This window comes from Schistocerca piceifrons, chromosome 7, assembly GCF_021461385.2.
Source record: "Schistocerca piceifrons isolate TAMUIC-IGC-003096 chromosome 7, iqSchPice1.1, whole genome shotgun sequence".
NCBI classification, from domain to species: domain Eukaryota; kingdom Metazoa; phylum Arthropoda; class Insecta; order Orthoptera; family Acrididae; genus Schistocerca; species Schistocerca piceifrons.
In genome coordinates, this window is record NC_060144.1 from 440,254,299 (window position 1) to 440,278,813 (window position 24,515).

Consider the following 24,515-nt stretch of genomic DNA (forward strand, 5'->3'; position numbering starts at 1 on the left):
TGCATTACCAAGCCAATGCAGATAATGGCAGTAAAATTGTTGCATAACAGATGCAACAGACATAGTATAAATAGTCTGTAGGATTTACATCACCATCACATTGTCCCCCCATGGGGCTTGCCACTCTTTGGTGTATTCATGATTGGCTACCAAGGGGCCCCAGCCTTTGCAGCATCTTTTCCCTTCCATGTTGCATGTATATCCTCTTGATATTCTTTTTCCCCTCCCTTGGGGTACATGTCTGGGGTGTTATTGGGAATGTTTCGCATTGTCCAAAACTGACATGAGAACAGTCTCACCACTGTTTTTCGTTCCCTTTTCCTTTCTTTGTTTCTCTTTTCCTATCTTACCTCCATTTCGGGATTTGATGTTCCTCTTTTTCTTCTTCCTCCCTGTGCACTCCTGAAGGCTGGCCCACATGTATGATGCGTAAGAGATGACTGGATAATGTGTAATTCTCAGCCGCAGGTCGACAGGTAGGGCTCACATGTACCCACTGTACAAGCCAGGAGGCCCAGAGAGGAGTGATTGGCTAAGCTGCTACCTTTTCAAATTGCCGATTGGTGCCTCTGTCAAGTGTTTAGGAGGTGTGAACAATCACCTAACGTGAGTGCACTCCCTTATGACGGGGGCCCCCAGTTGGAAGGAGCGTGCCATTGGAGATTCTGGCAATCATGGGGGATTTTCTTGCAATGAGCCAATCATTTTCACAATCAATGTCTACGAAACATAATCAGAATGAGGTAAATGAGTCAAAGACCCTCCTAGCTGCACCACAGTTCCCCATGGTTTCACATACTGAAGACGGTCAATCCTTCACAACGGTAAATTCGTTTATTATTCAGAAAGGTGTTGATGCAATTGTAGGCCCTATGAAATCCTGCTCCCATTTACGGAATGGCACTTTGCTTTTGGAGACTACTACTGATTCTCAAGCACAACAACTGCTTGCCGTCTCGCTTTTCCACAGCTATCCTGTTTGAGTCAAGGCCCATAGAACTTTGAATTCTTCCCATGGTGTTATTTACAGTAGGCTGCTCAGTGGTCTGACCAAGGCTGAAATCCAATCATACCTCTCTGATCAGGGTGTCTTTGCTATCTATCATGTGACGAAAAAGGCAGATTCCTCCTTAGCGCCCACATGCGCTCTTTTTCCCACCTTCAATAGAGTGGTGCTTTCATCCAAGATCAAAGCAGGCTATGAAATTATCACAGTCTGACCATACATTCCGAACCCAATATGCTGATACCAGTTTCATCATTTCAACCATATTAGAATATATTGTCGACACCCAGCCAAATGTGTAACCTGTGGTAGGGATGCACACACGAGGGTGATTGTCTGCCTCCTCCTCCACGATGTATCAACTACAATGGCAGCCTTGCCACCTGCTATTGAGATTACCCCATGTATTTTGATGACCGGGCTGTCCAGGACATCCGGGTAAAGGAAAAAGTGCCTTACCCGGTCACTTGCAAGTTATTGGCTAGTCGAAAACCCTGCGTTCTACTGTATGGCACTTACAGAACTTTCTGTTCTTGCTACATACCGGTCCATGATGGACATGGCCACACAGATATGCAACCTCAAATTCAGCTCTGAGATTGCGAAAGCAACCAGTGTCAGGTTAGTATCACCGTCCCCTCATCCAGCTGTGTAACAAGCCTTCAAACTCTCGCTCAAGGGACGAAGCCACCAGCTACACAACTGGCAGGCCAGAAAGTATAGAAGGAGTACTCCCCTGAAGACTTCCTATGTTCCTCCAGCCAACCAACACCAGAGTCTTAATATGCTAACCGGAAAGGCTTGAAGAAGTCCAACATAGGCAAATGGTCTTCTCCTTCGTCAACTCAAAGATCCTCTTCGATGGTGTTTCTAAGTGATACCTTCACCCAACTGGTGTCCATGTCACCAGTGTGCACCACCAATCGTGTTTCTGTGTTGGATGCCACAGAGTGACACACAAGAAAGCCGATGTTTCTGTGGACCTCATGGAGCAGGATCCTTTTGTCTCCATGTCATGTAGCAGCGAGTCTTTGAAGGCTGGCACTTGGCAGCTGCTGAGGTGACAACCTTCCACCTTTTCCTCATCATGACTCTCCTCCAATGGACTGTTCACGGTCTTTGATCCCACAAAGAGAATTTATACTTTTAGAATCACAGCATCCCCTTGTACTCTGCCTTCAGGAAACAAAATTATGTCCCCACAACCGCTCTGAGCTTCCCCCTGAGGTCGGCATTCCATCTCATGGGGGAGTCATGCTGCTCATACAGGATAATGGTCAAAGTAAACCCATCTCCTTGACTACCTGTCGTCAAGCTGTTGCAGTTCATCTTTTCCGTCCTCATCATCCAATGGCACCAGGGCAGGCTTCCTCCAGCTCATTGGGCAGCTACCTCACCCATTTCTGCTATTCGGTGACTTTAAAGCACATCATTCCCTTTAGGATTCTCCCTTAACCTGTCACAGAGGTGCCCTCATGGTTGACCTTTTTAATAAACTTAACTTCTTCTGCCTTAACACAGGAGCACCCACATCCTTTCTGACTCCTCGCACACACATTCCCATTTGAACCTATCCTCCTGCACTGTTCAGCTTGCCTATTATCTTGAGTGGTCTGTTCTTTCTGACACCTACTCGAGCGGCCATTTCCCAAGTGCTATCCATTTCCTGACTCCTACCCCACCTGCATGCACTTGTTAGTTTGCTAAGGCTGAGTGGTGGCTTTACTCCTCCATGGTGATCTTCGAAGAATAAGATTTCCCCATTTGTGATGACCAGGTGGACTATCTTACAAATGTTGTCCTTACCACTGCAGAATGTTCCATTCCTTGGACTTCCTCTTTACCACGCTGTATCCCAGTCCCTTGGTGGATTGAGGCATGCTGAGATGTAATTCCTGCGCGGAGATGTGCTCTTCACATTTTTAACTGTCATTCTATGATGGCAAACTGCATTCATTATAAACAGATGCACGCACACTGTCATCACATTCTTTGGGAGAGCAAAAAAGCTAGCTGGATTTTACTCACTAGTTCTTTTAACACTCCCCCCCTTCCTCTGTCATGTGGGCCAACTTCCAACAACTCTCTGGGATGAAGATCCATTCCCAAAGTTCCCACCTGACAGTAGTAGACAATGTCATCATGGACTCTATTGCAATCTCCAACACCCTGGGCCGCCATTTTACGGACATTTTGAGTGGAGGTGGCTCAGGCGATACCCTTCTCTTCTCAGAACCATGAGTATTACAATGCCGCCTTTACTGTGAGAGAGCTAGGTCATGCTCTCAGTTCATCCAGATACTCCGCCCCAGGGCCACATGCTCACCACATTCAGATGTTGAAGCACCTTTCTCTTGCGGGCAAGCATTTTCTGCTTAATACTTACAACCACATCTGGGCAGAGGGCATGTTTCCCGGATGTTGGCGTGAAGCCACCGTCACACCAATACCTAAGCCCAGTAACGACAAACACCTTCCTTCTTGCTACCACCCCATCTCTCCCACCAGTGTGTTTGCAAGGTGATGGAATGTATGATTCACGCCCGGTTGGTATGGTGGCTTGAGTCTCTCAATTTGCTAACCACTGCACAGTGTGGATTTTGAGTGCAGCATTCTGCAGTTGACCATCTTGTCACTTTGTCCACCCATGTCATGAATGGTTTTCTGTGGAAATCCCAGACTGCGGCCATGTTTTTCAATGTGGAGAAGGCCTACAACACCTGCTGGGAAACTGGTATCCTCTGTACTCTTTACATATGGGGATTCTGTGGCCGCCTGCCCCATTTCCTTGAGGAATTTTTAAAAGAGGGTTTTTAATGTGCATGTGGGTTCTGCTTTGTCGTACACCTTTATCCAGGTAAATGGTGTGCCTCAGGGTTTCGTCCTGTGTGTCATCCTCTTTGGTATCACCATTAATCCTATAATGGCCTGCCTTACGCCGAGCATCTTCAGCTCTTTTTTGCTGATGATTTTGCCATTTATTGCAGTTCTCCACGGACCTGTCTCATTGAGCAACATCTTCAGCAATGTCTTGATCGCCTTTACTCATGGACACAGAGTATTGACAATGGCTTTCGTCTTTCCACTGACAAAACAGTTTCTATGAATTTCTGGTGGCACAATTGGTTCCTCCCATCATCTTTACATCTTGGGCCCGTTCCTCTTCCTTTTGTTGAAACTATGAAATTCCTGGGGCTCATGCTCTATAGGAAAATCTGTTGGTCCTCCCATGCATCTTACCAGGCAGCCCACTGTACGTGGTCCCTCAATGTCCTCTGTGGCCTCAATGGTACTTCCTGGTGTGGAGATCGAACCACCCTCCTCTATTTGTACCGGTCCCTTGTCCGTTTGAAACTAGACTATGGGTGCTTTGTTTATGCATCTGCATGTCCATCCCTCTTATGTCGTCCAACACTATCCACCATTGTAGCACCTGTTTGGCCACTGGCACCTTTTACACTAGCCCGACTGAGTGTCTGTATGCCAAAGCTGCTGAACTACTACTGCCATGACTTTCTCCTCAGCAGGTTGATTGGTTTAAAACAGGGGTGAAGAGACCAAACTATGAGGTCATCGGTCCCTTGTTGCGAAGGGAACAATGGCACAAGGGTGAGACTAAGACAATGAGACAGCACAAAACAGAATGAAAGGAAAAACCACAGCAACGACTGAAGGGCAACAAACACTTAAATGGACAAAAGGGGACAAGAAAACACAAAGACGCAAGAAACAGGTAGAAGAAGTTAAAACAAGAAAGCTGGTGACCATGGCTGGCTGACCATGAGGATAAAAAGGAAAAGCTAGTCACTCTGCAATACATTAAGCACTAGGGTGGAGGACACACAGGGACAAAGGACACGTGCTAAAACTTAGAGCAAATGATAAAACTTACCCTCACGAATAAAACATAAAATTAAAGCCACTGTTGAGGCATTGTCACCCAACACTGGAGGTAGGGTGCTGGGAAAGCTAAAAGTCCACCACAGAGCAGCTAAAAGTGGGCAGTCCAGCAAGAGGTGGACGATCGTCATTTGTGAGCCACAGCGACACCGAGATGGGTCCCCGCGACAGAGGAGGTAACCATGCGTCAGCCACGTATGGCCAATGCAGATGCGACAAAGAACCAAGAGTCCCTGCGAGAGGCGCGCAAAGAGGTCTTCCACACATTCGTAGTTTCCTTAATGGCACACAGCTTCTTGTGCGTACTGAGATTATGCCATTCCATCTCCCAAAGCCACAAAACCTTGTGGCATAATACTGAATGCTGATTAGTTTCAGAGAAGCCACTCTCCATAAGTGGTTTCTGTGTAGCCTGTGTGGCCAGCCTTTCAGCAAGTTCGTTGCCTGGGATTCCGACATGACCTGGGGTCCGACAAATACCACTGAACGACTGGGCCATTTCAGGGCATAGATGGACTCCTGGATGGTCACTAGCAAAGGATGACAAGGGTAGCACTGGTTGATAGCGTGTAGGCTGCTCAAGGAGTCAGTACACTGGAGAAATGACTCACCTGGGCATGAGTGGATGTGCTCAAGAGCACGAGATATGGCCGCCAGCCCTGCAGTGAAAACACTGCAGCCATCTGGCAAGGAGTACTGTTTTATATGTCTGCCATGAACACAGGCAAAGTTAACATGACCATCAGCCATCGAGCCATGGATGTAAACCACTTTATGGTCCCGGTACATGTCGAGAATGGAGAGGAAGTGACAGCGGAGAGTCGCAGGGTTAACTGAGTCCTTAGGGCCATGTGAAAGGTCCAGGCCTTCCCATGGCCTAAGTGTACACCACGGAGATGTTCGTGAATGTACCTCAAGTATAGGTGGCAAAGGCAAGTGCTCCAGTTCGGAGAGAAGGGATCACACACGAACTGCAATTGTAAGCCCTGACCTGGGCTGCCAATACAGGAGATGAACCGCTGTGGGCGGGAAAAGGAGACGGTAATTTGGATGCACAGGAGAACTACAAACATGTGCAACGTAACTGGAGAGCAATTGTGCACATCTAACCTGCAATGGAGGGACTCCGGCCTCCACCAAGATGCTGGTCACTGGACTCGTCCTAAAAGCTCCTGTCGCTAGGCGAATGCCGCAGTGGTGCACTGGGTTGAGTAGACACAATGCTGATGGTGCCACCAAACCATAAACCAGACTCCCATAGACAAGGCAGGATTGAACACGATCTCTGTAGTGCTGCAGCAGCATAGAACAATCTGCACCCCAGTTGGTGTTGCTCAGGCAGCGGAGGGCATTGAGTTGCTGCCGGCACTTCTGCTTAAGCTGACGGAGGTGAGAAAGCAAAGTCAATCGAATGTCGAAAACCAGTCCTAAGAATTGATGTCTCCACTACAGTGAGTGGATCATCATTAAGGTAAAGCTCTGGTTCCAAATGAATGGTACGACGCCGACAGAAGTGCATAACACATGACTTTGTGGCCGAAAACTGGAAAGCGTGGGCTAGAGCCCATGATTGCGTCTTGTGGATGGCTCCCTGTAGGCGCTGCTCAGCAACACCAGTACAGGTGAAGCAGAACGAAATGCAGAAGCCGTCTGCATACAGAGAAGGTGAGACGGACGGCCCTACAGCTGCTGCTAGACAATTAATGGCTACTAAAAACAGAGAGACACTCAATACAGAGCCCTGCGGGACCCCATCCTCCTGGATATGGGGCAAACTATGGGAGGTGCCAACTTTAACACAGAAAGTATGAAGCGACAGGAAATTTTGAATAAATATTGGGAGCTGGCCTCGGAGACCCCACTCGTATAATGTGGCAAGGATATGATGTCGCCCAGTGGTGTCACATGCTTTTTGGAAGTCAAAAAGACAGCAACCATGTGTGGGCATCTGGGAAAGGCTGTTTGGATGGCAGACTTGAGGGACACAAGATTATCAGTGGTAGAGCGACTCTGGTGGAAGCCACCCTGACATGGAGCCAGTAGGCCATGTGACTCCAGGACTCAACCTGACCGCCGACACACCATATGTTCTAGCAGCTTACAAGGAACGTTGGTGAGGCTGATGGCCCGATAGCTATCCACATCAAGTGGGTTTTACCGGGTTTAAGCACTGGAATGATGATGCTGTCCTGCCACTGCAATGGAAAGATGCCATTGAACCAGATCCAGTTGAAGATGATGAGGAGATGCCACTTGTAGTCAGATGAGAGATGTTTAATTATCTGAATGTGGATCCAATCTGGCTCTGGAGCTGTGTCAGGACAATGTGCAAGGTCACTGAGGAGCTCTCACTCTATAAATTGGGGGAACTCCTTTTGGGGTCTGGTACCCAAAAAGATGTCTGATCTTTGTCCAGACTCGGGAAGATGATGTATGGCATCCAATGGTCAAGACGTATCTCCCCCAACACTCCTGCTTCCGTCTTTAGATAAGCTGGCTAATGTGGACACAAAGCCATTTAAAGGCTATGAGGCACTCCAGGGAAGGGTGCTGCTTAAGCCACTGTAGAGCTTGCTGACACTCGTGAATTGCCTCAGCGACTTCCAGCGACCACAAAGGGACCGCCTTTTGCTGGGGGCACCCTGAAGAGTGAGGGATCACGTTTTCCGCTGCATTAACGATTGTTGTTGTCACCTGCTCAACCATCACATCGATGTTACTGTGTGGGGGAGAGTCAGCGATGACCACAGAGGTAATAATTTCCCAGTCTGCCTTGTTTAAAGCCCATCTGGGCAAGCGTCCGTGGGCCTGATGCCAGGGCAGTGACACGAAGATGGTGAAGTGTTCGCTACCACACAGATTGTCATGTTCTCTTCAGTGGATAGATAGGAGAAGTCCTCGGCTGCAAATGGATAGATCAATGGCTGAGTAGCTACCAGGAGCTACAGTGAAATGTGTCGCGGCCCCAGTATTTAAGAGGCAGAGGTCGAACTGAGACAGTAAAGCTTTGAAATCTCTGCCTCGGCAGTAAGCACAGTGCCACCCCACAAAGGGTTATGGGCGTTAAAATCTCCCAAAAGTGGGAAAGGTTTAAGGAGTTGATATGACAGTGCAGCTAATACATTCAGGGGTACTGCACCATCTGGAGGAAGATATACACTACAGGCAGTTATTTCCCATGTCGTTCTTATTCTGACAGCCACAGCTTCAAGAGGGGTTTGAAGGGGAACAGTTGCACTACAGACTGAGTTTAGGACATAAATGCAAACTCCACCTGACACTCAATTACAGTCGCTATGGTTCCTGTAATATCCCTTGCCGGGAACTAGGTTTCCTGGAGGGCAATGCAGAAAGCAGATGTAAAGCTTAACAGTTGCCGTCGCTCAGCCAGGCGGATGACATAGTGAGACTGGGAAGCCATGGAACTTTCAATGAAGCAGATTATGTCCCAGGGTCACCTGCTGCCACCAAGTTACTGTCTGAGCAGTCTATGTCCATTGTGTCTATGGGTCCGGCAAGATCCAGGTCCTCAGTGGATGCCAGAATTTCCACCTCATCCCCAGATGCAGAGCTTGTAGGCAGCGGTGGCGTGGGTGCCACCACAATTTCCTTGGAGTTAGAGGTCTTATTTTTGGACTTTTCTCGCTGCTCCTTTGGTTTCTGTTGCTGGGAGGGCTTCACTGATTCAGTCTCTGGGACTGAGGAGGATCGTGAAGCCCTTCGACCAGCTGCTTTTGGGCACTTCAGCCACTGGCAGGCGTCAACTTTCCCATTAGCAGAAACCAGGGAAGGTTGTGACCCAAGGGATCTCTTCCTGGGGAGAGGAGCTGAAGAAAACTTACACTTCTCCGGCTCAGAAGTGGGGACTGGTGTCCCCGATGATGGTGGTGGTGGTGGTGGTGATGGGGGGGGGGGGGGGGGAGGCAGTGCTCCTGAGGTAGGTGGTGCAGGAACAACAGGGGAATTGGCCCCCACCATCAAGGGGACAGCTGTAGCCTTCTGATCCTGAGAGCCGACTGGAATTCGCAGAACTGATGGGGCTACAACTGTTCTTGTAGCGGTGGCATAAGAGGTGGTCACGGCCGCAGGATGTAGGCGCTCATATTTTCTCTTAGCCTCAGTGTAGGTCAGTCGGACCAGGGTTTTGGATTCCATGATGCTCTACGAAAAACTGTGGCTTCATTGAAATAAAGGAGCCCCCTTCAGTTCTCATACATATGAGGTATCGGGATGATTAAGGTTCACTGCCATCCTTAGCCTGGTGTTCCTCCCATGGTGTGACCAGGGAGGGGAATGATTTAGGATCATACTTCCTTGCACTGTACTGAGACTTAGAATGCTTAGAGACTGCTGCTGTTTGATCACCAGCAAGTGATGTGGTACACTTCATTGCATGTCATCCTCCCTGATGCCACCCACTCCGACCAGGGGCCCTCCCCATGGGCGCCACCCAGCCGCAGCAAAGGCCACCTGGCAGGAAGGCCATTGCCTGGAGTCCCGATGCCCCAGGGTGACATGCATCTACTCCTTGGCATACGTGGGGAGTTAATGGCACAGGCATCAGCAGAGCGATCCCTTTGTTGTCAAGGGACAACCAACAGGGTACATGGCGGCCCCATCACAATGGACTGGCTACCGTGCTGGATATCAGGTGCAAACAAGTCCATGGTCATCATCAATGCAGAAAGTGAAACTGCATAGAGCATGGTGGAAAATGCACCCAGGAAGGTGTACTCGCCTAAGAGATGGAGAATGAGTGGGACTGCAATGCAGCGATGAGAAAGCGGGCTACAAATCTCAAGCCACGATGCACCATGTAAGGACCCTTCCCTAACTGGCTCGCTCTTTGGAAAAATTTTGAAGAATGGACTTCAAACCCTACAGGGGCCATCACATAAAGGCCGAAATGTGTGAGACTCCTTTTAGTCACCTCTTACGACAGGCAGGAATACCTCGGGCCTATTCTAAGCCCCGGACCTGCAGGGGGTTCCTCAGCAGCTATGCATGCCATTTGTCTGCCGTGTGTGGCCACCCATCCTATGCCTCCTCCTTCGATGACTCGTTTGATCGCCAGTATGGGGGCGCATCCCTCTTTTCTGTTACCTCCTGGTGTCTGCTTCAGCACTTGCTGCGGCAGCTTAGCTTCACACTACCTGCAACTCTCCTAGTGGTGCAGTGGCCTGTGTTCACCTTGGCCTTCATTCCCTTCCTAAGGACACTACTCCAGCCTCACTCTATTGCCTTCAGTTTCACGACCTTCACATGGAACTTTGCAATAGTACCTTTGTGTACACTGATGGCTCTTGGATTGACGATGGTGTCGGGTGTGCCTTCGCCATTGGTGCTGACATTTTTCGATTTTGGCTTCTGCCACACTGCTTGGTATTTACAGCCGAGCTCTTCACCCTGTATTAGGCCGTGGAGCACATTTGATGACATAGGGTTTTCAATTGTGTCCTCGGCTCAGACGCTCTCAGTGCCCTTCGAAGTATCTTGGTGCTGTACACTGCCCATCCCTTAATACAGTGGGTCTAGGAAAACTGTCACTTGCTCACTCTTGATAGAGCCACTGTGATGTTTATGTGGATTCCTGGTCATGTCGGTCTGCCAGGAAATGGGGCTGCTGACGCTGCTGCCAATGCTGCAGTCCTCATACCTCAGCCCACTAGTTCCTATATTCCCTCCGATCATCTCTGTGTTGCCATCTGTCAGATGGTGGTGTCACTATGACATCGCCATTGGTCCTCCCTTCATGGGAATAAGCTCCAGATTAGTAGGCCTCCTCTTGGCCATCCCAATGGGGGGGGGGGGGGGGGGGGGGGAGGTCATTTTAACTAGGTTGCATGTAGGGCACTGCTGTTTCAGCCATTGTCATTTGATAAGTGGCACTCCCCACACCTTTGTGCACATTGCGCCCAATGATTTAACTGTCTGCCATTTCCAGATGGAATGCCCATTTTTTAACCATTTTTTAACCATTGACGTAACCACTTGGATTTGCTGTCTGAGGTATTGACCGTTTTAGCGAATGACACGTGGGCTGTCTAGTGTGTTTTATTTTTTTACTGTTGTAGCAATATGGCGAAGGCCATTTAATTTTTAGTTCTGGACCTCCATTTCTCTATGGCGTACTTCACAGCCCTTTCTCCTCGTCCCTGTTTTTAGCCATCTTCTCTTACGTTGATTGGGATTGCCGTGTAGTCATTTTTTAACTCCTCTCTGTCTTCGTGTTCTACAGTTTTGACTCGGGCACATATGACCCTAGTTGTTTTTGCACCCTAAAACAGAACAAACAAACCATCACATTGTGTAAATTTTGGTGAAGTTCACAGCAGTTTTCCTGACTTTTTTGGAATGGATTCATGTTATAGAGTGTCATTTGTATGTCTTTTTACTGTGTAATGCTATTGTGAGCTAGTTTAATTCTGGTTTAGAGAGTAATGTATTTTGTGGTTCATATGGAACATTAGTGTACACATGAAAATTTTTATAAATGTGTTTGCTTGGTCCACAGTGACGTAACCACCTATGGTTCCTTTTAAAGTGAGAAAACTAACATCCCCATCACTATACGGGCCACGTCTGGCATCTGTGCAACAGCAGCTACAGGTGAGTTTCTTTACTACTTTTTCTCAAACCTGACAGGGTTTGTTTCTTTTAACACAGTACCCAAAGCTGATTATACAGTCTTATAAGTGTCCGAGGTCTAAACTAGAAGATGTCTCTTTTATGAGCCTAATCTTATGTTTACTTGAAGTACCTGACTTTGTTACTGATTCATTAATTTGCTGTAGAATGTCATGAGGAAAACTATATTGCCAGTTAGATGATGTCACTGAAGGGATTATTTGGGAATAAATTTTGATAAGACAAGATCCAAAAAATTTCACTTTTCAGATGTGAGTAACTCAAATTATTAGACCCACAAGCAAGAGAAAACTTCTTTTTATTCGATTCTTTATTCTATTTCATTATTTTTAAAAGTATTTTTGCAGCACTGAATACTGTATGTATGTCTTTTCTGACTAAAGCTCATTTGATGGTCGTCAAGACTTCTGATATTATATAGTAAAATGCAACTAAACAACTAGGCCTATACTATATAGCAAAAGATGTCAGATCTATAGTTTGAGCACCAGCAAAATATGGACCTGTTTCCAATACACCTCCATTTTATCATTCCTTTTTAGGGCCTTATATGCTCGCATTGCAAAACTAAATATAGTTTTTCACGCTGTTTAGAAAGTGGTCTTTCTATTGAAAATGGTTGACAAGAGTTTACACAAGACTATTTTGAATAAGTGGACCAAAAATAGCCGTTTTTGGCGTTTTTAGATAATTTTCAACTTTATCCTCAATTTGTAAACGGGAAAGAAGTAGGAGAATCAAATTTCATATTTTAAGACCTTGTATAGCTAATTTAGTACATGCGAGGTTCCAAGTGTATGAGGCAATTACTTCTGGAAATATAAAAAGCTAAACTTAACATTTTTTCCAAGCAACTATTTTTTGGCCAACTTTGCTTTAAATGATCCACATGCAGATCATTCAAGAAATCCTTTTTATGTATATAATTTCACTAAAGTGAAAAAACTGTACAAGATGACCTAGATTTGTTTCTTTGAACAAAATATTTCTGGAGATACTATGTCTCACAGTTGCTGAAAACTCAGAGATGCACAGTTGATAGTTGTGGTATAGGTTCAAACGAATGACTATATCTCTGAAAGTATTAAATTAGTGAAAGTAAAACTTTACCAATGAGGAACATGTGTGAATGTTCATTCATTCAATTTCAGAAAAATTCGTGATGGTCATGCGGGATTTTTTTTCCGAAAATTGACTATTTGGCATAGATTGTCCCACCTGTGATCTGTCAGAACCTTGACTAACTCTAAAAATAAAAATCAAACAATGGAAAATCCAGGACGGAATGTAACAATATGAGAGAAGGAAAGTTGCTACTCACCATAAAGTGGAGATGCTGAGTCGCAATAGGCACAATACAAAGATTCACACAATCATAACTTTCGGCCATTAAGGCCTTTGTCAGCAGTTGAGAAAGGTCTTAATGGCCGAAAGCTATGATTGTGTGAATCTTTTTATTGTGCCTATTGCGACTCAGCATCTCCGCTATATGGTGAGTAGCAACTTTCCTTCTCTCATATTGTCTAAAAATAAAAACAAAGTTGAAACTTCCTGACAGATTAAAACTGAGGAAGTAAAACTGTGAGGACGGGTCGTGAGTCATACTTGGGTAGCTCAGTTGGTAGAGCACTTGCCCGCGAAAGGCAAAGGTCATGAGTTTGAGTCTTGGTCCTGCACACAGTTTTAATCTGCCAAGAAGTTTCAAGTAAGCGCACACTCCACTGCAGAGTGAAAATTTCATTCTAAAAACAAAGTTGAACTGTTGACTAAAACCTTGGTTTCCAATGTACCTTCAGTGTATTGTAGATAACATGAAAATTTAGATGTAGTGTTGTTCGGAATACAATACCTGTATAGTAATGACTTCAGTTGCTAGATCTTTCATTGTTATCTGCAATTTAATCTGAGCTGGGCAGCATCTCACATACATGTATTAGACTTTTTACAGAGCCAGAATATGGCTCAGGAAGACTTCAGAGGTTGATTTTACACATTCGTAAATGATTCCAAATCAAGCGTCATCCTTGGGAGAGAACTCCTTCCTAGCAAAATAATTATGAAAAATCTGCCTCGATTGCACAAATACCTGGTGTTTACCTAGGTTTCAGTGTGGGGTACCACACCTTCTTCAGAAACAAATATAAAACAGCTTGCCTAAATAGGCATAGTGAAAGGGTAAAATAAACACCTACAGCGGCAAGACCCCATAAAATTTTTTTACAAATACACGGTACATATGTACCACGTCAATAACATTACTTATCTCAACCTTGTGTGTGCTGCCTCGCCCCAGCCAATGTACGATGGTCCCAGGCTCTCCACTGAACTCATAGTGGAGAGCCGGTGACCATCATACATTGGCTGGGGCGAGGCAGCACACACAGGTTTGAGATAAGTAATATTATTGACTTGGTAAATATGTACCGTGTATTTGTAAAAAAATTTTATGGGGTCTTGCCGCTGTAGGTGTTGATTTTTAGCCTTTCACTATGCCTATTTAGGCAAGCTGTTTTATATTTGTTCTGAAGAAGGTGTGGTTACCCATGCTGAAACCTAGGTAAACACCAGGTAATTTGTGCAATCAAGGCGGATTTTTCACAATTATTTCGATACTTACGATTGCTGATGCGCTGCAATGCTGAAAATCCTTCCTAGCATATCAATGTTCCCAAACAATTCCTACAAGGTGCCCATTTCCATACACAGTATTTTGTCGGTCTTTTTTTCTTTGTCAATGTCACTATAAACTCTTTGGCTAAAAGTTGTGCAACTCCCGTATGCTTAATTATGCTTGCTGCCATATTAAAAATTATGTATTCCCAACTTCAGTGTGGGGAAACACTGGTGTGAATTTTAGGGTACTTGTGGGGATAGGGTTGCCATCCAACCCAATATATGGGGATCATCACCATCATGGACCTTCTTGTCCCAATATCACAACAAGATCCAGTTTAGACAGAATTTTGCAAAATGCATTTACAAGCTTGGTTCATGTACTGAAGTAACACCGTCTGTTAGCACAATACGCAAATGCAACGTCCATTAGTTATTTATGTCAACAGTGTTACATTGACAAGCTCGTCTAATAGGTGGCGTTGCACATTGTATATCCTGTATCAATGATGCAAGCACCTTCTAGATACAGCGCCATCATTCGAGAAAACACCAGACTTTTCCAGTAGTACAGCGCTGGAACTACCTAAGCAGTTCCATGAGGAAGAATCAGGCAGTTCCCATTGGAATTGTGATATAAGACGATTCTTTCTAAACATAATACAAACAATGTGTGCAAGTTTGTAACGTTTATTGCAGGTATATAGGGAGTGAAATGTATAGTGACATGTACTTTAATGACTAAAGTGTTATTATTGACTGTTTACCATCTGCTAAACTTATCACAGCTTACGAAAATGCCTAAGTATGGCAAGAGAAAGTGTCACTTTTCGGGTGATTACACAAAAGAGCGATCTTTTGTCAAGAAAGGCCTTACGGATCAGGAAGAATTATGTGATATTTTTAGTTGTTTCATCTCTCTAACTCACAGAGGTAAGGCAGATGTGAGGCATCACATTTCTATGAAGAATCATACAAATAGATTCGTGGTAGCATCAATATGAATGCTTATTTCTACATTCATCATTTAAAGAAGATATCCATGAAGAATTGCTTGTTGCTTCTGCAGAACAAACAACAGCTTATAAAGTTGTCAAGTATCATCAATCCTTCACTTCTCTTGACCGTACCGTAAAACTGAATGTTGCAATGTAACCCAACTCCAAAGTTACCGCAAAGTAGTCTATGACCAGGACCAAAGCTACAGCGATTGTTAAAAACATTCTTGCACCACACTCCATGCCTGAATGCATAAAACAACTGCAAGAAGTCTCTTTCTATGACTTAGGCACTGATGCATCAAACCACAAGGCTGAAAAGATGTTACCTTTAGTTGTTCAATACTTTAGTGAAAACTGACAGAATCCAACAGAAGCTGTTGAAATTTGATCCACCGAATGATGAAACATCATAAACAATTGCAAAGTTTTTTGTAGACACTTTGGGGCAACTGCAAATTCCATCAGATAAATGAATCACTATTTGTAGAGACACTACCGGGGTCGACAGAAGCATCCGATCCCACGCGTCGGCTTTGACCCGTGATGTAAGGATGTTGTGGTGTGTGATGTCATGACGGCGCGGAGTTTGGTTTGTGCGTGTGGCGTGTGGCGTGTTTCTAGATGTCGTCGTGTTGTGGTTTGTTGTGCCCTCTGGTGGTATGTTCAGGGTTTTCGTTTGTGTGGTGTAATCGTCTCAGTTTGCTCTTGCTCATTATCCAGAATTGTTCAAGTGTTGGCTGTGTTTGCAGTGGAATTCGTTTCAGTGAGTTAACGATTTTGTGGTTTTGTGTGAAGGTTAATTTAGTGTTGTTCACTGTACATTGTGTGGTATTTTTAGTAAAATTAATCAGTTGTTGTTTTTGTTCAGGTATGGATATGATGGATAAAATTAACAGTGCCCATCTGAGGGATATGATGGGGAACACGCCTTTGGAACTGATCAAATTTTTGTAGCTTTTTGGTTTAATTGCCGAGGTTGTGAAATGCTCTATTTGTGGCAAACAATGAAGTTGGCTAAAGTTCCGACGTCTCGGACCAGGGACAGTTATATGTGGTGCTGTAGAAAAGATGATATTTGGTGTTCCATACGGCACGGTTCCTGGTTCGAGAAGTCTAGATTGGGTATGTGCGAGATTGTACTGGTGACTTGTTATTTTTGTTATAGATCCCCACACAGTTTTTGCGCGCATTAGATTGGTGTGAGTGAGAGGAGCATGCTTGATTGGCTTTAATTTTGCCGTGAAGTGTGTTCCGAGTTCATTAAGCACACGGGTAAGCTGACGGGGGGGGGGGGGGGGAGGGGGGGGGCGCATGGGGTTATTGTTTAGGTGGACGAGTCGCAGTTTGGGAAAAGGAAGTATGGGAGGGGTAAGTCTGTGGTTGGTCTCTGGGTGTGGGGGGGCTGTTGTTCCGGGGGGGGCGGGGGGGGGTTCTGCATGTGTTTTTAGGGTTGTGGAAGGGAGGTCTAAGGCGGTTTTAGTGGGGTTAATTGAGGAGTGCATAGAACCAGGGTCCACAGTAGTTTTAGATGCATTTTCTTCATATAGGGGGTTGGGTGCGAGGGGATTTCATCATTTAGTCGTTAACCATAGTTTAGAGTTCAAAAATTATGAGACGGGGGCTTGCACAAATACAATAGAGGGGATGTGAGGGGGGGGGGGGGTTTGTGTTAAGTCAGTTCTTGGGAGGGGGAAGAGGTGCTCTTCCAACCTTCAGTCTTATTCAGATGAGTACTGTTGGTGGAAGAGTGTCCCTGAGGGCTATTGTGCTTTCCGGGTTTTTTAAGGGCTGTTAGTAAAATGTATAGGCCAAAAGTGGTTGGTTAGGGAGATTTGGGTAGGTGGGCGGGTGGCTGTGGCTCAGGGTGCGGTGGGTGGTTTCTTTCGTGTTAGAGTGTTTGTGAGAGAGGGGGGAGGGGAGTGTGTTGGTTTGTGTTTTAGTTGTGGAGGATCTATTTTGTTGAAGTTTTTGTTGAGTTGTAGTGTATGATTGAGATTTTTTTATGTTGCATTTGGTTTTTGTTTATGGATTTTTTATTTTGGGTTGAGAGGGGAGGTTGTTGGTTGGGGGGAGGGAGATTGAGGTGTGGGTGGGTCAGGTATTTCTTTTGGTTGAGTATTTTTTTTTCGTTTGTGTGTGTGTTGAACTTTTTTGTGGTAAGTTTTAATTTTTTGTTTTTAGTATGTGTGTTGGGGTCGAGGGAAGTGTTCAGTCTCAATGTGTGGCTATGAATGTTGGTATTGGTATCAGGAGATGTTTTTGAGCTACATAGGTGAAGGGAAGTGTTTGATCCTAATTTATGGGATCGGGAGCTGCTGTTGAGTTATGTAGGTCAAGGGAAGTGTTCGATCCCTATTTATGGGATCGGGAGATGCTGATGAGCTATGTAGATAAAGGGAAGTGTCCGATTCCTGATGATATTGTGTTTAGTGGTACTTGGGGAGTTTTGTCATGTCGGTTTTTTTCGTCGTTTTGCGTGGTTTTGTATGGGGGTGGGTGTCTAAATTTGTTTGTATTTAGTTTGTCCCCCCCCCCCCCCCCTTACCCGCGCTTGTCCCGTTAGTGTCATTCGGATTTTTGTGGAACGTGTTTGTTTACGATGTATTTTCGTCTTCATAATGTGTACGTAACGACTTTATATGCGCCATATTGGAATCGTGGTTTATGGTCGTTTCCGCCATATTTTTGACGTCATGGGTCAAAGCAGACGGGCGGGATCGGGCGCTTCCGTATTTCCCACTACCAATACCAACTTCGGAGAGCTTCACTGACACGGCCTGCAATTTGCATTTCACCTAAGTAAAGAAGAACTAGGAATTGGATGCCCTGCCCATATTCTCCACATTATATCAAGCGCTTCTGCAATCTTGACTATTGACATTGAAATAATAATCATGAAAATATTTAATTATTTTTCAATGTACACCAATGGCCAGAGAAGCTGAGAGAGTTCGCTTATACGTGGACGTCAATCATCAGACTCTTCTATCTCACCAAAAATTAAGATGGATGTCGTTAATGTCCGCAGTTGAGAGAATTCGTAAGTTTTTTTGACACTGAAGAAAGGCCACCTAAAATAATCAGATTTATTCAGTAGACCAATTAGTGAAATTTACTACATGTTTCTGCAGTCAAACTTAGCTCTGCTTGGAAAAAAATATAAAAAGCATGGAGAAAAATAAAATAGTCTCAATAACTTAAATAAGAAATACGTTAATCGACACTCAAAGATGTCCAAAGCAAAGGAAGACTGCCAATTTTATTGGCATGCAAACCAAAATGGATTTGAACAAATTAAAGAATGAAAACCCCAAACCAAGAAATAATATGGTTTCAAAATCTGAAGAGAAGAATGGTTTTCTATACCACACATTTAAATACACAGAGAAATGGGTTATTTCATTTAATAAATATCAAGTTTTTGAGTGGATGACGCTATATGAAACCCCAGATTGGGCGATGGTTGAAAATACTACTACACACCCAACTAAAAATGGCATGAAGATTTCGGGCGACAATTGTTTTCAAAGTCTAAACAATACGTGGAAGAAAAGTGGATTTTATTTCCTAAGGAAATCGAAAATCCAGAACGCCAATGCCAAATTTATGCATTTGATTTCTATTCCTGCACACAAAGCCACTGGCAAAGAATATTTTCGCTGATGTCGGCCCATTGAACTGATGAAAGAAATCGACTGCCGCCAGGAACTCTACAAAATTAATATTACAGTGCCTGTTTAACTACAAGCTGACTTTGAGTTTTACAAATACGGAAAAGGCGAAAAATACTTGCTGAAAAAGGTGAAATCTTACAAAAAATATGATGTATAAACTACTACTGCCGCAACAAGTCCCATGTCACTGTGTTCTAAATGAAAAGTAATTAAATACACTTTTTTACTTAATTTCTACAACCCCATGTCAGTGTCCCGGCGGGGTCCCACGTATGCCAATGCTAGGGGAAGACGGGGGGGGGAGGAGGGGGGGGGGGGAAGAGACAGTTATGTAAAGCCGGATTCGAACACGCAACAAAAGTGTCGCCACTGCTGGTGCCACATTTCACTTGCAAGTGTGAACTCCCAGTTTTCTGTGACGACACTCTTTAGACGCAACTTTGCTCATGCCACAAAAAGTTCAGCTTGAATGTGCTTTGTTCAGCCACTTTCCTTCCACCATTGCTCCCTGATGTCTGCATTTCTAAACACGAACATTCTGTCGCAGATATCGTGGAATAATGGAATAATTACCGATGTATTTCATTCGATATCAGTGTTTTTATTTTACTGCCGAAAAAATTCAAAACCCAGCAGGTATACTTTCGGAGCTTCTGGAATTACAAAAGCATCAACCAAGGAATTTCAGGAGCAAGAACCTATGTTTAATTTGTGTGTGCGCGCGCAATATTTGCAAGACAATGAGTAGACCTATTCCACAATCTCGAAAAATTAATGGATGAATAAATAACAGAGTTAATATGTAACCAAAAAAAACTAGTTGTTTCTACTTCATGATTTGCAAGACAAATTGAAGTTGTGGATTATAAGTAGGAATGTAGCATCTGAGTGTGATGCGGCAGCTGTTAATCTTAAATTAATTGTTTGAAATGCCTTCATCACCGAATACAACGAGATTCAAAAATTTAGAAAGAGTGGGGCGTTTGCATATTTTGCCAGCCGATGGTTAGTTTGCCTATCATTTTCATCTCCGAATGTGATTTCTTTTATAAAATGTGTTAGTGGGCCCTGATTTATCCCTGCATCAAATCTGTTTTCATATGTAACATTTGGGTTTGTTTTGACTTTTATTTAACTCTTGCCATAGCTCTAATGCCTTAACCTGCACTATTAACATTAATACCCGCCCACTTTATACCAGTTGACGCCTTGTTGATGGCTGTGCAATAATGTAGAATTTGTGGCGTCCTGTACGAACTACCAGCGCAACTAAAGAAAGCCACAAGTTGTAGTGTCATATTGGTTGCATGTGTGAACCTGAATTAAGTCATGCCTACAGAGACCCACCTCAAACGGATTTCAGGAAGTAACATATGTCGGAAGCCACAGTCACACGGGGAAAGCAGGACTGGTGAAAAGAGTGAGATAGCTAATACTTTATTACCACTGGAAGTTTTCCGTGGCACGACAGTGATTTTAGCTGAGTTATTTTCTGCAACAACTAAATAAAATTTATTCAAATTATAATAAAGGACGACATTACTCACCAGAGTGTCCTTTGCTTCTCGTGTTTCCACGACATATTTCAGGAACCTGTCTGCTGTAGCATACCAACCAACAGTTGGTTTATAGACATCACCTGCAGACGCACCATTTTTCCGAGATTTTAAAATTTTATTATATTCGTTAATGTATGCATTTCTAATACTCCTAATTTTTGCTTTAACAAGTGCCAAGTTGCAGTCGGGGACTATTTTCCGCATATAATTTACAATTTCTAAAAGGGCATGCTCTCTCATATTACGATCTTTGTACGATTCATATTTGTGATTCCATAAGCATGGTCGCTCTTCATATAGTTCTAAAAAGTGCACAATTGTTACTGTAGACCACTTTTTTAACATTTTTCAAATAACAAATTGGAAAAATAACGTTGAAGTCGAACGACACACATCAGCAGTCACTAGCACAACACGAAAACTGCTTCGAAATACAGCCACCAGGGTGCAGTCGAATGATGCTGTTTAGTGGTGGGAGAAGACTAGTGGCGTCCCCGTGGAGTATAACTGACAAAGAGGTAGCTTCTAGTTGCATGGCACTTGGCAGCTAGTAGTGTCACTGTAAAGACGCCACCTGGGGAAGGATGCGGACATATGCAGCCGAGCTGCCACTGCTGTATGCCTCTGGTAGTGGCATCACTCTTTTGTGTTTGTGAAAGCGTTATTACCAACTCGTTGAGCTACATTTCGATTGTTGTGTCAAAGGTACTGTGCTAACCAAAGATGTAGTCAAGAAGCTGCAAAGTGCAATGTTTTCGTGTGTCGGTGTGTGGTGTGCAGTGTAAGGGTGTTTTGGTTGTAAAGAGTGGTGTGTGTGTTTCCGTTTTGAAGAATTACGATAAATTTAGAACTGAAAATGCCCTTAATAATTATAACAGGCTATCCGAGCAGCGGTAAAACTACTAGGGCCTCACAGTTGAAAGAATATTTCGAAGAACGTATGAAAAAAACAGTCCACACAGTAAATGAAGAAACTGTTATGAAAACCATGGGTGAAGACAGAAATTCGTTGTTCGCCGGTATGTGAAAAAAAACCAAATGATAATTTCAAATGGAATGTGCCGAGTTTGATTTGGTAGTCGTAGTTGATCATATTCACTGATGTCATAAAATGATGAGTATGTTAATTTTGTAGGTAGTTATTTCATGATGAAACTTACAGAATCGACTGTAATAATTTACAACCCACGTTTATTGAAGAGAAAAACCATAATACACACATTTCAGAACAATTTTGTTATACTTCTCTTCATAAAGATTCTTTTATTTAGCACAGAACTAATTTACGTTCAGTATTGTACCACCTGATATTAGCGACAAAAGGGAAGTAAACAAGAAATATTTTCAGGCTATGTTACAGAAACACCAAGAAGCCCTTTCGTATGAAATGGGAACACTAATTTATTTAAGTGAGCACAAATAGACCATGCTAGAAACACTTTTTCTACTCGAAACCATTCCTTACTTTTGATACTTTCTGCGCTCCTGAGAATGTTTGTTTCTGTTGAAGCACGAAGGGAAAATAGCACACTCCAGCAAATATTCTCACTCACAAATAAAAACATCTGAACACAAGTGAAATATTACACATAAGATTGTGCCTCTGCTACAAATTGCTTTTAGTAGTTGATCAACCACCAGCCATATGTAAGTCTTTGTTATAATGGATTGCTTGCTCCCATCAAAATTATTTCATATGATTGCTGATTTTGACTTCACCTCATGTCCATGCTGCTTTATTTTTAAGGGGTGTTTTAACTAGGTGACAGGTAGAGGTCACAAGTGGTGATTGGGGTCAGTGCAAAACTTTTTCTTTTGCCAGTAATTGGAAGTGCTTCACACTCTTTGATTGTGGATGTTGCAGCAGTCCTGTATCCAAGCCTGTGATTGCCACAGTGCAGGCTGTTTTTTCATAGCGCTTCCTGATCTTATTGAAACATGCAACATAATGTAGTTTTCCTATCCTTCAGTTGTGATGAGGAAGTGTTCCAGTGAGTCAGTTGTTTACTGCACCTACAGACTCACTGAACATGAAATCGCATTTACAAAAGCAAACTGTCTGATCTTATTATGCTTTCACATGGGTGACTGTTGATCGGCTGATTAAAAACACTGTAGCAGAGGCACTTGGCAGAAGAATTTGCTACCACTGCCCTTCAGTATGCTGGAAAAGAATTCTAGTTACTTATGGGTCTCCATTTACTTGACACTTCCCTAGACTAGTTGGCTAACAGTTGCTTTAAAGCAAAACTCGTTGGTGGAGGTGGAAGTCATCTTACACTTCATATGTGATTCAAATGATGAGATATTCCACAATTACATAATGTTTCTGCACATCTGGAGAATTCAGTTTTTCAGAGATTGTCCTTGCCACACATTCATATTATATAATTGTGTAATTGCATACAAAAGATGTTAAAAATGTATTCCATGTTCTTACAGGAGACAGTAATTCTGTAAATATATATCCTGAAAGAAATATTTGTTGAGATACAGAGATTTCTTTCATATAATTGCCATGTGTCTGGTGACACTACAGGAGGTGCTCCGTGCTGGGACCATTCATTCTTATGAATCTTTCAACCCTTTCTCTCCAAGACTCACAAACTTGGGGTCTAGTGTAGCAGGGGATACAACCCGTCAGCTTTGGACAATGACGTCACAAGTCGCCAGATAGCAGTTTACCATTTTCGCTTTTATTGTTATGTTTCAGTTTCGTTTTTTTACTGATTGCTTAATAAAGTGGATCTGTTTATTCTATCTCGTGAGATTTTTTAAAAAAAGCCAAAAAACACTTATCAGCCACTGAAGGGAGCTACAACACTAAGAAGAATAGCTTCTCGATTGGCGACTTGTGACGTCAATGTCCAAAGCCGACGGGTTGTATCCCCTGCTACACTAGTCCCCAAACTTGTGTAGGCACTCCTTTATGTGGTTATGTGCCTGGGGCATGAACTTGTAGCTGTACTTAATGTCAGTACATTTCCCTCATGGATGAACCAGAGATTTGACACCAGTTTTTAGCTTTGGTCATTGATGACATCACAACTACCATAAATACAACATAAATGTTATTTCAAGATGGTGACGCTGATTTCACAATCACTTTTTTCAGTGCTGTGAAAGTATGATCATCAATTATAGAACTATAGAAATTGTTAATAAGAAATATTGACCCTATTGAAGGGGGAAAAAAAACATGAAAACCTTGAGATAGTGTGTGCTATCAGACACACTTGCCGTCCGCCTTAAAACACTTCTTGACTCAAGTATAACTGCTGTTTAAAACTGCAGCAAAATGCCTAATACCAGTATAGAAAGCCAGAAACCGTGACAGTTAATAAAATGTGGTATCAAAACATCATCTGGCTTATATAGGCCTAACCCATCTGAAAAACCTGATGTCGGTACAGAAAACCAATATCATATAGCCAAAAATCACAGCAGTTAGCTAAATGTAGTACCTGTATAGACTGAATGAAAATCCAGTAGCAATACAAAAAATCAGAAAACCATGTCAGTTAAACAAAAAAGAAAATTCAACTTATTAGACTTACATTACATCGTGAAACAGAGATTGGAATGTAAAAAAAAAGTATAAACACCAAATGGAAAGAAAGTAATATAAAAAATATTGAGAAAAAATACAAAAAAATTGATCAAAATAATATTAATTAAATAAAACAAATCAATTTAAAAATAATGGTAATAATGAAAATCTACCAGAATGACTAAAAAGAAACAAAAGTCAATGCCGTGCATGATACAGACCTTTTACTTCCTATACTGCTGATATCTGTTTCGTGCTGAGGTATCTAAGAGAAGATTAGTCATAGAAATTAACATGTCAGCATAACTAACAGATGAACTTTGCCTTGGATTTTTGAATGTGATCCGTCAGTAGATTGAGCACTGCAAATTATCATGCTGAATCAAATATCTGTCAGTAGAATTACTGGTAGACACTTAAGTCAGCCACATGTTGTGGCTACATGTACGCCTATTACTTTTGTAGTAATCACTGATCACACCTAACTTCCGTAGAAATGTAACAGTGGACTGCAAATCTTCAATTTTCTTCCACAGCATATGACTGGTGAACTGAATTGACAGA

General features: G+C 43.3%; 2 protein-coding genes across 5 annotated transcripts in view; one reads left to right on the plus strand and one right to left on the minus strand.

The window, feature by feature from the left end:
• LOC124805164 overlaps window positions 1–21,072 on the minus strand; it is a 61,664-nt gene extending 40,592 nt beyond the window's left edge. Inside the window, exon 1 of one of the 2 annotated variants that reach the window (XR_007017399.1) lies at window positions 20,390–21,071. Coding sequence is in view for 1 of the 2 variants with exons in the window: in XM_047265646.1 (XP_047121602.1) it covers window positions 20,390–20,746 (357 nt within the window). In the remaining variant the exon portion in view is untranslated. Of the gene's footprint in view, window positions 1–20,389 lie in introns of both variants that reach the window. The other variant, XM_047265646.1, reaches the window with a different exon arrangement.
• The window catches only part of LOC124805163 (protein KTI12 homolog), a 40,391-nt gene continuing 36,740 nt past the window's right edge, over window positions 20,865–24,515 (plus strand). The window contains exons 1-2 of one of the 3 annotated variants that reach the window (XM_047265645.1): window positions 20,875–21,182; window positions 21,280–21,420. In XM_047265645.1, the coding sequence (XP_047121601.1) occupies window positions 21,342–21,420 (79 nt within the window). In that variant the 5' untranslated portion in view covers window positions 20,875–21,182; window positions 21,280–21,341. Of the gene's footprint in view, window positions 21,421–24,515 lie in introns of all 3 variants that reach the window. The other 2 variants (XM_047265644.1, XM_047265643.1) reach the window with 2 other exon arrangements.